At 32.6% G+C, this 15,744-nt stretch overlaps 1 protein-coding gene across 1 annotated transcript; it reads right to left on the bottom strand.

Moving 5' to 3' along the window:
• Positions 1 to 752: 752 nt before the first annotated feature.
• On the bottom strand, positions 753 to 10,847 carry LOC132278018 (probable 3-hydroxyisobutyryl-CoA hydrolase 3). The gene is made up of 14 exons (XM_059779852.1): positions 10,842 to 10,847; positions 10,545 to 10,625; positions 10,335 to 10,403; positions 4,541 to 4,604; positions 4,149 to 4,228; positions 3,965 to 4,048; positions 3,435 to 3,519; positions 3,208 to 3,293; positions 2,777 to 2,907; positions 2,531 to 2,591; positions 2,306 to 2,404; positions 2,060 to 2,161; positions 1,931 to 1,972; positions 753 to 1,113 (listed from the first exon to the last, which is right to left on the bottom strand). The coding sequence occupies exons 1-14, from the start codon at positions 10,845 to 10,847 to the stop codon at positions 976 to 978; spliced, it is 1,128 nt and encodes a 375-aa protein (XP_059635835.1). The 3' UTR covers positions 753 to 975.
• Positions 10,848 to 15,744: the final 4,897 nt, after the last annotated feature.

Here is a 15,744-nt window from a genome sequence, read left to right as displayed (position 1 = left end):
GATAATGTTGCAGTTCATTCATGATCGAGCATGTCAGTAGCAGACGAAGAAATGGTAAAGTCTAGATTGATTTCAACAAGTTGGTATTCATGAGTAGAGCAACGACAGTACTCTCGAGTACAACTCTTGTTGGACAATGTAACGGCTACAAGTTCGCTCAACTTTGCAGTAGGCAATTCCGTACTCTAATGAATTTATCCAAATTCCTAGTGTTCAGTCAAAAGCACCTACCTTTTTTTTTTTTCATTTATTTATCTAAATAATACATTAGTTTTAATGTGACGACTCTTTTAGAAATACAAAGTGCAGTTGTGATAGCATGATCTTAGCCATTGAATCCGTTGACCTTGCTATGAGATTCACAAGATTCAACTTGCACAGTCACGATTGATAGCACAATCCTTCTTTTAATGTTCTTGTAATGCACTTAGGTAGATTCATGTGCTATTAGGTTTGGTGAGAATAATGTTACTAAAAAAATGAACAGTAGTATTAAGACCTGATAGTCTATTTCAAAAGAGATTATAATGATAAAATTTTTAGAATTCCTGGCTAGACTATTACGCCGGAGAATCATTATAGTCAGGTCAAATATTTGAATTTGACAAAAAGTTTTCTAGTGCTATGGAGGGGGCTTGTTTTATGCTTCAAACCCTTATTTGAATTTGGTTTTGCTCTACAAAAAATGTTTTTGTCAAAAGAGATTCACCATGTTAGTATTTTATGGGGTATCTCTTTATCTAACTAACATGCAAAACATTGAATAATAAAAACTCTCATATTATTCCAACTAGAAAAATGTGTAATTTACTTAACACCCAGATACACAAAAAGGAAAATTGAATATAAGTTGGGGGGAATGAATAATGAAATACACCAACAAAATATTCGGACTGACTCCCACTTACAAGATCATGCGTTAATTCATGAAAATGTTTATTATTGTATTTGCCTTCACCATCTTCCACCTAGGTTCTATAGTTTAGATTCCAAAATGAAGGACTGGTTGGATTTTGCAGGAAGTTGTAAAGATTCCCAATCATCATCATCAACTTTGTCGAAACATTTGGTCAGCATTTCTTCGGTAACAAGCTCGAGCTTTGATGGCTGCCACTGTCACAGAGAAGGGACTCTTATCAGAAATTTTTACCTTCAAGTAATTTCTGATGAATTTGACCAAAAAAATGAAAAGAAAAGCTGGTGGAATAATAATTAAGGTCCACCAATTCGATGAGTGAATTTGAGTCAATATTACTCCAACAGATCTGAAACTTTGTACCATTTTGTATTATTTGTTTTACAAACATGTATATATTTAAAAATGATATTACAATAGAACTCGATTATTATGGTGCACTTGCTTTTATATAAAGAGTATTTTTTATACTTCACATGTAGAAACAACCTTTTACCAAGTGACAAGAAAATATTTCTCTAAGGAGGAAAATCAATAATTTTTAACGCTGGGATCATTTGTTATGATTAATCATTTATGTCAAGCATATTCTACAACATATAACAAGTTTTTTTTTTTTTTTTTTTTAATGTAAAATTGAGTCACCCACCATTTCATTAGTTGATAAGAATTCTAAGTTAATTAGAGTTCTGAAATAATTTAAATCTTCATGAAACAGTGAACCCTCAACTAAATATTATATAGGAAGCAATTTAATTAGTTTTTCTCTTTTGTAAATGTTGGAGTACAAGATTTAAGAGTGCTTGTATAGAACTTCTTTATCCCACATATGGTGTACTAAAAGTATAACTATAAAAAATTCATACGCAGATGAAGTAACATATCAACCGTTTTGGGAAGAGGGATGTTCAAGAAATTGGATTAAAAAAAATGCTCACTTAAGATGAGGACATGATAATAACAATTATATGCCTGTGATGGTTAAAAAAACGAAAAAAAAAAAATCCTATATACCTGGGGATTTTTATTTTTGTCAACTAGCATTGACCTTGAACCCTGCATGCAGAATTTTCCTTGCATTGATTATAAATAAGAAAGTATGATAAAACAAATAAAATGTTATGGTTGAGCCTTCATGGTGACCTCAAAGAAATCGTCGTTGACTGTTCGCCGCAAAATGTGGCAAAAAACATTAAATTCGTGAATAAGACACTGCTCAAGTTTCTGTATCCGACCTTTCCTGATCTAAAAAAACAAGAAATCCTCAGTTAGTCTCTAAGACAGAGTCAATGTCACCGCTTCAGCATAGAAAAATTACTTCGCAAAGGAATAACAAAAATAATAAAGGAAGTTTCAGAAATTAGTAAAGAACATTATATTGACTGTTACCGATCTTAGAGAAAGTTTAAGGCTTGTTGGAGAAGCTGACTTCATATAATTTATTGCCTTGATGATCCATTTTTCTTCCCGGTTTGCTGAAAAATTCTCCTAAAAAAATGCAAATTTTATAAGAACATGAAAAGCAAATTCAGTCATTAGGTATGCCTGACGAATGTATGTTATGCAAAAAGATGTAAATGAAATGATATACTATTTCTTAGTAACTAAACTTACCAATGATAATAAAATTTCTTCAACTGTTTCTCTTGAGAAGCATTCATTGATAATATCCAATCTATTTCACAAATGCACTTGAATGTCAACAAAATACGTACATTAATTTCATGAAAAATTGTAATGTCATAGAACCGTGCAACAAAATATCAAATGCAAATCTTAATAAGACTAGGAAGAACAGAAAGGAAGCAAGTAAATATTAGCTAGTCAAGACAAGCAATGAAATGAATGGCAATCAATCACCTTGAGTATGCGCTATCTTGTTTGATGTGTACTTTGTGAACAAATCTGACAATAATATCAGAAATTGTTGATATATCTGATACATCCAATGAACCCACCACACGTAATGCATTTTCCAATGAAACAAGATCCTAAAAGAATCAAAGCAAGTGGGAATATAATTGTGTTCGGTTAAGAAGGATAGGCAAGCGATCACAGAATATAATTTTGTTCGATTGAGATCATTTTATTTTATTTTGGCCTTTTACATCCTCTACTTTGATCATTATTGGACTATTTCACAAACCATCAGACCTGAAAATTGTATAATTTTGTAGTTTTGCACTGTGTGAATTGTTTATCATCTCCTTTCTTCCAAGTCAAAATAATAAAGCCAAATTTATTAAATTTGCAATATAAATTTCAAAATATTTAATGGATAAAATGAGTACCTTTGCAAGGATGAAATGAGTTGCAAGGCCACATGCTAGCATCTCAGTTCCAACTAACCTGGCTCCAGTCAGCCCCAAATACTCTCCTATACGGTGATTAGCAAGATTTAATTAAGGACGTGTAACAATATGAATTAACATTTCTACCATGTTTGATTATGTAAAAAGTTGTAAATGTGAAAATAGACTAAATCTTTAAAGAAGAATACGAAATTAATAAATGTTACCAAAAAAGCCTGGAAGCCTAGATAGGAAATGTGATGCACCAACATCTGGAAAAAGCCCTATTGACGCTTCTGGCATAGCAAATAACTGTACAAGTGTACATGACAAAGTAATATTTAGTAATTTTTCTTTGTGTAAATATTGCATAGGTACAGGGCACAAACAAACTCACTAATCAATGAAGAGCCAAAGTTTTAGGCTGTGCTTTTTGACATTTCAAAAGAAAACCCGAGGGGCTACAAACTTAAATAAAGAGTTCACAGGAATGCCAGGAAGAATTATGTAATGAATTGTAATCCTGATTTTTCTTTTCATTTAGATTTTAAATTGGTTAGTTTAGAATATCAGTAACTTATATGGAAATAGGTGATTAAATGAAAAATGGTAAAATGAGATGAATTAAAAGGAGCAATTGAGATCTAATGTAACCAAAGAAAAATGAGTAATATTGTCACACGATCATAGTCCTCATAGACAAATCAATTTAAGGAGTTTTTATGTACAGAGTGACGAGAAAAGGGTAGTTAGGTACAGTATTCTCTGTAACAATTCGAAATCTTGAATGCATGGACAGTCCAGCACCTCCACCCATTACAATCCCATTTAAAATTGAAACCTACAGTGATTCAAACATTATCGTGAAAAGGACATTAGTAATCTAAAGGGAAGAAAAAAAACTACTATATATGAGCAACAAATGCCAAATTAAACTTTACCAGGGGTTTTTTATATGTCGCAAGTAAGTAGTCTAAAGTGAGTTGTTTCCTGTAAAAACTTGCAGCAAAGCTCCAGTGTCCTGATTCATTTAAATAATGTAATTTAGGTGAACTGCAAACATTTTTATTTCATCCTTTATGTCGCAACGACTTTTTCTGGTACCATAGAAAATATAAAGGGCATGCACCTATGATCATAAAGGCTCACCACAAGAATTATAGAGATCATGATTTTGATTTTCTTGATATGCATAGTTAGGCAATTTGTAACTGTTTCGGAGGCTTAAATAGTAGCTTAACAAGGAAGTATTTACCTAAAAGGGCAAACGTAGTGCACGAGATTCCCACTATTGTGGGGTCTGGGGAGGAAGTATTAAGAATGAAGTATTTACCTGCAGTTGTAAAATTATATACGGCAAGAACATCACCACCGGCAGAAAATGCTCTTCCATTTCCCTGTATTTTGAAGTATCGAACAAGAAGATATCAGACAAAAAATATTCCTAAAAAAAAAGGTTTAAATATTTACAATAATTAATGCATCTGTCCAACAATAAAAGGAATAAATTCATTTGGTGAATAAGGCACTATCTGATAGAAAGGGCTCAAATTATTGATTTAATTTACCAAATAATGCAAAATATAGAAAAAAGTTGTCTCCAGAATCATTTTACTAGACATTTGCAGTTCAAGTAGAACGCATTGACCTTGAAAATGGTTATTTGTCTTCCCCTAGTAGACCTTTGTCTTTCCCAGCAATAAGATATTCAATAGTAAAGCCAAAGCCCAAAGCTAATAGGAATGAAGGGTGATTCTTAGAATAAGCTCGACATCACAGATAATAGCACTAGAGACACATCATTCATGCACAGACATAACAAGCATAATTGCTAAGTTATACAAAGTGATCCACATAGACTATCACATTTTCTATAATCAAATAGAGAATAATAAAACCAAAAGCTAATGCTAAGTTTCAAGAACTCATTGCAAAGTTATCTTAAAAGCATTTATACAAACAGTTTCAGTCACTCACACATCAATGAATCACCTCAGTTTAAAAATTCTATAAATCAGGAGGAAAAAAAAAAAAAAAAAAAACAAATTCTGATTTTACTTCAGAATTCACATCTGCTACCAGTAAAGAGAGAGTACAACACAATTTTGTGTCAGATTTAAGGATTAAATGCAGAAAACACCTCTATATTATAGATATTCTAATACATTTGATCAATTGTTGTATCTTACTGCCTTTTGTTAAAGAAGAGTCGTTAAAGTAATGATCGGCTCAATTGCACCAGCACCTGCGGCCAATACCACCAGCACAACGCCACCTACCTCTTGTCCCACCTCCAATCAGAGACCGGCGTCAAGTACCTAGTAAGATGACATTGATGCCATTGACATACTTTTGGTGGCCGGCGTTGACAATCAGAGACCATAGTTGATGCTAACCAATTATCCGGACTCATATTCCCTTTCACTCCGCTTCCGAGTGTATTAATTCCATTAAAGTTCGTGATCTTCGGTATTGATGGCCAACTTGGGGTTCGTCGCGAGAGAGAATACAAAGAAAACAGAGAAAGATTTAAAAAAAAAAAAAAAAAAGAAGGCTAAATTTCAGCAAGAGATCATATTAATCTTTGGTCACGAAACTCTTCCCTTATTAAAAGGGAGTAGCTCACGAACTATTAAAGTTCTCTAGCTACTACTAGGAACATTTATTAAATGGGTGAGCTAATGAAGTTTGGGACTAATGTCCCCTTACTAAAGGGATCCTTGTACTAAAAGGGCAATTGAGTTAAGCCAGTAATTGTTATCCCATATTAAAGGTGGGCTGAGTGAAGCCTGAGGTGCACCACATTCCACTTACTAAAAGGGTGCGAATCACATTCCTTATCAAGGGACGAAACTACTACCTCCCCTATTAAAAGGTTAAGACATTAACAATCAAACATATTTCGCCCGCCACACAACCCAACAATACAATAACGGATATATTGGAACATCCTTGGGAGACAACAAAGCCAATAAGATAATACTTCCAAAGTTTCAAACACCATTGAATTGATGGAATTTTCTATTCTTTAGAACTTTATAAAATAAAAAAAAAAAAAGCTCTATAAAAAGAAGCTCACAAAAAGAAAGTAAGAAAATAGAGTATATATGACATTCTCGATGCTTAAGCTTACAAGGTGAATAGGCAAATTAACCCTAGCCCAATAAGGTCCAACCCACAAGGGCCTAACATCACTGGTCAGTCAAAGAGGGAACCGGGAACCGTCCAAGCCCATATTATTAATACTGAGAATCAGGCCCAAAAGGGCTTGAGCCCACATAGCCCAAGGCGTAGATGTCAAGAAAGACAGTTAGGGCAAGAAAGGGAAGTATCGGAAAAAAAAAAAAACAAAAAAGAGAGGAGAGGAATAGGAGGGATCTTTTTTGGGTGATATTTTGTACCTACAACTTAATTGGTGCCGTCTGTGGGGAAGCGCTTGACTATAGGCTCAACCTCGGTGGGAATTCGACCAAGAAGATCGGTCAGGCGAACCGTTCGACATTAACAGCCTTCAGCTTCTCCTCAACTTCAAGCATCGCACCACTTTCTCAATTTCCTTTGCCCCGATCGCCTCATCCTTCTCCCTCAGAACTTTGTCATGTTGAGCCTTAGCTTTTCCCAAGTTAGTAGAAAGCTTAAGGTTGGTTTTACGTAGGGAATGGATCTTGTGATCCCTAGACTCAATGGCCCTCTGCATAGCCGTCATCCCGAACATTGTCAGCATAACCAATATACCATTCTAGGTTACGTTTTATGTGAATAACCCATCTGACAAAGGAATATGACAAGAATAAAAAGATTTTCGGGACAAGTTACCTCCATGGCATTAATTGGGAAGCGAGTGAATAAATCTTCTACATGTCTTGTATCTGTCGATCCTTTAGAGTCCACTGATTGTTGTAGTAGGACATGGCAATGTCCCCATGCCTGAACATGGTATCCAGGGGGTCGCCATAACATTCTCACCCTGCCCACTCGTTTTGGAGAACTTCGGACTGCAAACAGAAATGGGCACGTTAAACCCCTCAGGGCCAGTCGTCTGGGTCTAATTAGATGTACCAGAAGCAAAACTGGCCAATCAAAGCCTTCTTCTGGGGACACCATCCTCTTGGTTAATAGCAGGTCTCTTCCCAAGAGATGTGTCCAGCGCTGAGGATTGAACCTCTGAAAGCTGTTGCACCCCAGCCACCTACTAGGTCTGGGCACCTTGGCTGTATTGGGTGTCAGCTGGGTGCCTACCAAATGAGGGAAGTTGAAGAGGGCCCATTTGTATAGCCTCAAAAGAAACGTTATTAAGTCGTTTGGGAATTAATATATGAGGACTAGATGGAATGTTATTCCACAGTTCTGCTTCAAATATCTAAGTCTACTCGAACAGATTGAATAGTCAAGAAGCTCGAAGGGAATGTCCAGAAACTGGTAAATGAACTCGTAGAAGCGAGGGAGACAGTATTCACATATACATTCGTATTTATGTTTTTTTTGTAAAAGGGCTATTGAGAAAGGGCACATTTCCCAAACTCGGTGGGGATCACGGCGAAATCTGCTACCTTCGAGTTTCCACCAACCACTACCATCTCATCCCTTCAACCCTTCTGAGAATTAGGATTACCCTTGCAAAATGAACGGCCTAGGATTGGAAAAAAGTGGTACCGAAAGTCATTTCCCCGTGAATGCCTAGTATAACGTGTCTTTGCTACTTTATGGCAAAAGAACAAGTCAACAATGGTAAGGTCTAACTTACGACTGTGGTTCAAGGCCAGAAGGACAGAGACAACCCTAAAGAAATTTGGGTTAACTTGCAATGGGGAGAGGTTTAATTTGTTCAGTACTAGATGGTACACATGGTGCAAGGGAAACCTAAGTACCTAATTTGACACCGTTCACGTAGAACGTCTATGTTAACTGATATGGTCAAAGATAAAGAAGAAAACGAAGCCAAGGAAGCAGATTAAGAGGAGAAAGACTACTAGAAAAAGATGAAATCACGCTGGTGAACTTGCTGAGAAGAAAAAGTAACCGGAGATAGGAGAGTAATGGTTGATGGATTGATGTGAGCCTTTAGTCAATTGCAAATACGATAGTTGCAGAAGAAAAAAGTGAAAAGAAGGGAAAAGTATATAAAGATAAATGAGAGGCCACAATCGAGAAGCTGAACAACCAAAGCATTTATGACAGCACAAGACACAAAGGACACGCGCCGCACCAGGCACCTCGTGGCTGTAACTTCGTTATAATTATACGATTAACCCATTGATTTTATGCAGCTGCCTCACACCAGTGAGGGACAATTGTAGGGGCAAGATGAAGGGGTAGATTAACCCTAACCCAATAAGGTCTAACCCACAAGGCCCAACATTGCTGATCAATCAAAGAGGGAACCATCCAAGCTCACATCATTAATAAAGAGAATCAGGCCCAAATGGGCTTGAGCCCACATAGCCCAAGGCGTAGATGTCAAGAAAGACAGTTAGGGTAAGAAAGGGAAGGATCTATAAATAGAAAGAGGAGAGGAAATATGAGGGATTTTTTTTGGGTGATATTTTGTAGGGGAGGGGGGAACTAACAAGGATATTTTGAAATAGGTATTACAGATAGACGGTCTAGGTAATTAAAAAATATGATAAGAAAGAGACGGTTCAAGATTCAAATGGAATTATTACTATGATTTAATGATCTCGTCTCCCAAAATGGCTCTTGAGATAATGACATAAGTTAGAGAAGATGGCACGACATCCAAAAAAATCTCACTCATAACCAAATACAGTAAATGAGATAGGTGAAAATTATATAGACAAATTCAATACTCCATTTGTTATGCCCACAAAAAATTACCTAGCATAAATTTTGCAACGTACACATGTACCTGGAGGAGAAGAAGGGAAATAAAACTTACCTTTGGCTTTGGCATTATTTGAGAATATTGAAAAAAAACTTTACTATTTAAGTTTTGGTTTTCAGTTGTGATTTTCATTTTTATTTTATTTTATAAAACATAGTAACAAAATCCGTTTGGTAATTATATATTGACTTTTCACAATTCAAAGTTTTTGAAAACTAGTTGTCATTCCCTTCAATTTTCAGAACTCTAAAATGAAGCTTTGGTTTTCAAATACTGTTATTATTATTTTTCATAATTAGAGAAATGTTATTTTATCAATTTTCAATTATACTCGAATAGTAAAATATTTTTTTTAATATTTTATTATACTCAAATAGTAAAATTAAAATGTTATTTTATAATTTTTCAATTATACTCAAATAGTAAATAAAATTTTAAAAAGATATATTTTATGATACTCGAATAGTAAAATTAAAAATGTTATTTTATTATTTTTAATTGTACTCAAATAGTAAATAAAATATTATTTTATTAATTTTCAATTATACTCGAATAGTAAATAAACTTTAAAAAATTTATTTTATTATACTCAAATAGTAAAATTAAAAATGCTATTTATTACTTTATTAATTTTCAATTATACTCGAATAGTAAATAAATTATTATTTTATTGCTCAATTATATTCAAATAGTAAATAAAATAAAAAATATATACTCGAATAGTAAATTTAAAAATATTATTTTATTATTTATCAATTCTACTCAAATAATAAATTAAAGAGTCAATTTTTAAAAAAAAAAAAAATTACCAAACATATTTTCTCTTTTGCTTTTCAAAAATTCAACAGCAGATATTGTACATAAAAATGACAGAACAATCTTTCAAAACTTACCATTTTCACATAAATAAAAGTACAATCAAAAATAAAAACTACAGCTTTACCAAGCATGCCCTTAGTATTATTTTATACTATATGGTGATTGATTTTAGAGTCTAGCTCATGGAGAAATTCTCTTCCTGGCACACGAGAGTGAATTACTCGATAATACACTTCTTAAAGTATTAAAGTTTTTTCCCAACTCAATCGGAATTGTCTGTTCAATTTTATTTATTTTTATTTTTTCAATTGAACCTCAAACTTGAATTATAAAGTTTATGGGTAATCAAAGTTCTTACTAGTTATTTCATGCAACATTAATTCTGACCTCCTAGTTGAAAATATGCCAACAAAAAAATGGAAAAAGGAAAAATAATCATTGGTACATTGTTTTTATACTTCCTTACCTTTAAAATCACGAGTTTGACCATAGGATCGTTCTCATACACTTTGAACTTCTTTAACATCTCCACAATCTGCAAATGATCACAGATTTATATATCGCCAATTAGTTATTGCATTTCATATATAGTTGGTCGTATCTGTTCTGTCATTATATATATATATATATATAAGAGCAACAGAATTAAGCATGGAATCAAACAGTTTGGCCATACCATTTCATAGGTGAGGGAATTCAATTTCTTAGGTCTATTTAGTATCACTTTTCTCACACCTGCATTTTCTTCAACAAGCACCTGATCGATCAAAAATTAAGATGGTTACATATCAAATATATTAATCTTGATCAACTACTCAGAATATGATGTGCGCAGCTATAATTTCTGATGCCGTTTTAGCTTAAAAGATGGCTCAAAAGCCTCAAATTTTGGGTAATGGCTCAGTTTAGAATCCTTCTTCTTCTTTTCTAATTTGTTTATTTTAAATATTTATCTATTTCTTTCATAAATCACCTTCATATTTCGCTAGTACATATATATTACAAAAAATGACGGTGGCACAGTATGTACGTATATCAGGCGGTTATGTGTTCAAACTTAACCATCAGGGTGATAATCAAAATTGAAATGACTGTTGGACAAAAGAGAGTCGCTCATGAAGTGATAAAGTCATGTATTCAAACCTCACCATTATGAAAAAAAAAAATACGAAATAAAAAGCTACATGTGTGGAGATAAGCTGAGATATTTGTGTAATAAAATTACACTCTATCAAACTTCTTAAGCTTTTTGAATACATGTTGGTCTAAAAGTTGCAAGTTTTATTCACTCAATTTATAAGAAAAAAATCATCGTGACCATATATATATAATGCGGTTTAAATTGAGAATGTAAGTACTCATTATAAAAACACTTATGCAATGCAATTGTTTCAATCAAAGACCTTTGGCCTAATGATATAACTTTTTATGAATGGGGAGGGTCCGAATTCAGGCATGGGCAAAAAGGCATGCTTGTCTCCTTTACCATTAATAAAAAAGAAAAAAAAAATTGTTTCAAGAATGACGCGAGTGTAAGATATGAAAGTTTTTGAAATTCGTACAGTTTCCCCAAGCATGCTCGACATGACGATAATGAACTTGAAAAATAGAACTTCTCTGCCCAACAAGAGATTGAAAAATAGAACTTCTCTGCCCAACAAGAGACTGATTACTGATTGTTTTCTTGGGTCTACGAAGAGGCTAAAATGATTCTAAGGATTATGCAAGGCAATTAGATGGGTATCTAACCACACATATATCTATATATATATATATATAAATTCATCGATAGATTCGATACACAAAGTTGGGTGGGTGAAGTGGTAGGGACGTTGAGAAAAAAAAAAAATAAATAAATAAATAAAGTGGTAGGGACGCATGTGGTGGAATATCCGGCCCATAAATTATTATTTTTATACGTAGCAAAATTTTTTACTTAAATTACTTAAATTATGATGCCATGTGGTGCCCATCTTATGACGTCTCATCTTGTGATGTCATTTAAATTAACTACCTCTGCGGCATGACGACATTGACAAGGATTCGAAAGGTAAATTTTTGAGGTCTCGTTTTCGAATTACACTCTTGACTTGAATGGTACGTGTGTTTTAGAATCGATACATAAGTTCTAAGAGGGAAAAAAAAAAAAAATTAAGTACGGGAAGGGATTCAATTTAGCAAGTGCTCATCTTATTTTATTGGGAAAAAAAAAAACCTAAAAATTAGGAAGGGCGATCATTGTTGAGAAAATTAAGAGAAGAGAGACCGGTATATGAACACATGGAGCAAGCACTCTACCAATTAAGTTTTAGAGGTGCTCCATGTCGAATTCGAATGGAAAATAAAATGGGTATAAATAAGAGTTATTCAATGCTTTAATACCCGATAACTTTAAGCTTTTGAATTAGCAGGCAATCTTCGATATCACTGATATAGCATCCGATATCAAGTTAAGCGTCCGGTCCGAAAGAGTCCGAATTGTCACTTCGGGTAAATAGGGTGATTCGACTTTGACAAGGACGTTACTTGTTCGAATGATAAAAAATTTTAATTGTATCACACATTCCCGCTCCATAAATCTCCTTAGGCATTCCAACTTATGCCCTTAAAAATTTAATAACTAAACTACCCCTCTTATTTTCTAATTCAAGTAAAAAATCTACAAACACTTTGTTTATATGAATTGAACAACTAATAGTGGATTCTGATAACTATAGATGCCTTCAAGGGTGTTATTGGTGGGTGCAATGTCCCAATCCTCGATTTTGATTAAAACTTTGTACTGTTGATTTAATTTTTCACTGATTGCAATGGGTCTTTGATTATTATTGTATTTAGTGCTCTTTCATGGATGGGCATGCAAGATTGCTTGATTTGATGTGGCATGTAAAGTTTTTATTTGTGTGTGAGAAATTTAATCGAATAAGAGATGCGAATAAACAATAAGAAGTCCTACAAAGAAAAGGACAATCGGGTCATTTTCTTTTACAAATAAAAAAGAGTTGATGTGCAAGTTGGAGTGCATATTTTAATCAAATGCAAATGACATCCTAATTAGTAGTCACAAAAGGTGGGCAGTGCTTAGCATCATTTAATTATACAATTATGTGACAATTAGAAAATTTTAAAAATACTACTAGAAACTAATGGCGTTTTGTGTGTACATTCAAAACTGAAGTCAACAGAGATTGAGAAATCATACAACCTAGCTGTATCATAAAATTTTAAATAATAACTATATCACAGATTTAACAATTTATAAATAATAATAAATTTCCTAGCTTTTTCTTCTTCTTCTTTTTATTTTTTATTTTTTAAGTGATTACATTATGAAAACTCATAACGTTCGACAAATGTATATATGCGAGAGTTGGATGTTATATCATTTTCTTACTTAGTAAATTATATCAGATTAGTTATATGTCTTCTCTTTATTTTTCTATAATTAATAGTTATATTCGCTGTAAATAAATTGTTTAGTTTGATTTAGCCTTCCATTTTTTTTTTTTTAACCAAAATCTTAATTAAAGAAAAAACAAGTTTGTTTTTATTAAAGAAAGATCACCAACAACTTAATTAAATAAACAACCTAGCCTAGCTATATCATAAATGTTAAATATTAATTATAGCATTGATTTAACAATTTCTAAATAATAATAACTTTCCTAGCTTTTTCTTTATTTTTTTCTTTCTGTATTATTATTATTATTATTATTATTATTAATATTTCTAATGGCGTTGGTTTGCTATGATCACATAGGACAATTGAGAGTGGCGAATCCAGTCACCAATGCTGAAAACCTCTGGTGCCAGATTAATAATTTTATTAATTATTCAACACATTATGAAGACTCGTGATATAACATCTCACAATCAGGTTCGTCTGATCTGACAATAGAATATGGACGCTATATCATTTTTTTACTATTAAATTAAATCAAATTAATCATATCATCTGTTTTTTATTCTTTATATAATCAATTGTCATACTCATCAAAACATGCAAATTGTTTAGTTTGATAGAAACATCTTAATTAAAGAAAAAAAAAAGTTTTTTTTTTTTTTTGTAATTAAAATAAAGATCAAGTTGTTGGTTCGATCCACCAACAACTCAATTAAAGAAAGAACAAGTTTGTTTTAATTAATGCTATGTTCTAGGAAAGAAAAAAAATTGAATGAAAGGGAGGAAAGAAGGGATGAATTAGACATCTTTAGAGAAAAAATTATGTATTTTTTTCTATTTGTTTGGTTGAATAGAAGAAAAGAGAATAAACTAATAATTTATTATGTTTGTTAAAAAAGGACTGATGAAAATTTATAAAGAAGAAAGGATGTGTCATCCACATCCTTTATATTTTCTCTCTACGCCCCTTTCTTTCTTGTATCAACTCTACGGACAAAAATAGTTGGTTCTTTTCTTCTTATTTTTTCTCTACACCCGTACCTTCCTTCCTTCCAATAAGTATAATGAAAGAACAAGTTTGAAGGAAAAAACTGTTGGGATTTATATGTCCTGACATAGCAAATTCCTATCTGGATTATAATGATATATATTCCTGACATATCTGAAATATTTATGATTTATATAATTGGTGAATTCAATGTATTATGTTTCGATTTACTATGAAATTGATAGTGTCTATGTAATTACAAGAAATATTTATATATATGTATGTGATGGCAATCAATGCATGATATATAAATAGTAATTATAAATTGTTCATAGTCGGTAATTATGGATGGACTCATAATTAATTAAGACTTGAACTGGATCCGCGTTAGGTTGAAATATATTGCGAGAGCCGTCGTATGCAATTACTCCCTATCACCGTCATGGTATTTGACTCTTAAGCATGAGAAAAGTATAGACTCTTTTATTAATTAATAATTACTTTGATTTGTTCGGCGGATTCTTCGGGATCCTTAGATCGACACTTTGGGTAGTTATGTAATTAATAGTTAGAGGGTTATATTTTCAATATTTGCATCATTGCTACTTGTATTTATTTTGTATTGATTATGGTTGATCACAAAGTAAATTCGAAGGCCTTCGTGTGTTTTTAGACAAAATGATTTATTATATATTTATTTATTTAAATTATTATTTTTGTCAAACAAATGTTTTATTGTGATCAAGCCAGAAATAATCAGAGGTACCAAAATATATATATTAATTAAGTAGTCGGATTGATGGCTTTATTTATCCGATAACTAATTATGCATAGAGGGGTCAAAGTGCAATATTGACTTAGAGGTTATTTATTATTTCATTGGAGTTCAATTAATTTCTTTTAGTGGAGTAGAAATTAATTTATGAATTAATTGAATTGGGTCCATGGACCGGGCCAATTATTAATTCATTGTAGCCAATAAAATAATAGGCCCAATGGATTCTCACTCATAGCCCAACTTGATATTGGAATCATATTAGATTTGAGACATATGAATTAGAGATGGAAAATGATTTGTTGTTTCCTTTTCTTTATTTTTATGTTGCCTATAAATATACATGGTCTTTGTATATTTTAGGGGATGATTTTTAATGAGAAGGAAAAAGAAATTTATTTTTTCTGTCTAGAAAATTAGGGTTTATGTTCTCATCTAATGGAGGCTCCCACAAGCCTAGTTTTCCAAGGTCATTCATGGAGGCATATGAGTGATTCCTAAAGGCAAAACAATTATCAAGAAGAAGGAGATCCAAGAAGAATGCATCTTACTAAGGGATCTACAATAAGTGAGAACATTCACTTTAGAGGAGAGATCTAAGGTTTACTCAAACCTTAATGTAAGTATTCAATCTTTTAATTGAATGACACATCATGTTTTATTTTTGCATAAAACTTGTCTCTATGTAATGAATCAAGATCTATAAATTT

The sequence above is a fragment of the Cornus florida genome, unplaced genomic scaffold, assembly GCF_030987335.1.
Source record: "Cornus florida cultivar Cherokee Brave unplaced genomic scaffold, ASM3098733v1 CherokeeBrave_3.0.0_Hap2_Chr10, whole genome shotgun sequence".
Lineage (NCBI taxonomy): Eukaryota > Viridiplantae > Streptophyta > Magnoliopsida > Cornales > Cornaceae > Cornus > Cornus florida.
This window is presented reverse-complemented; position numbering and strand designations above follow the sequence as displayed.

Excerpts from the sequence above, each read along its gene's own strand:
- LOC132278018 (XM_059779852.1), bottom strand. Across the intron at positions 4,049-4,148 it reads CGACATATAAAAAACCCCTG|GTTTCAATTTTAAATGGGAT; the intron begins GTAAAGTTTAAT and ends GAATCACTGTAG. Across the intron at positions 3,520-3,964 it reads GAATTGTTACAGAGAATACT|TTATTTGCTATGCCAGAAGC; the intron begins GTACCTAACTAC and ends ACACTTGTACAG.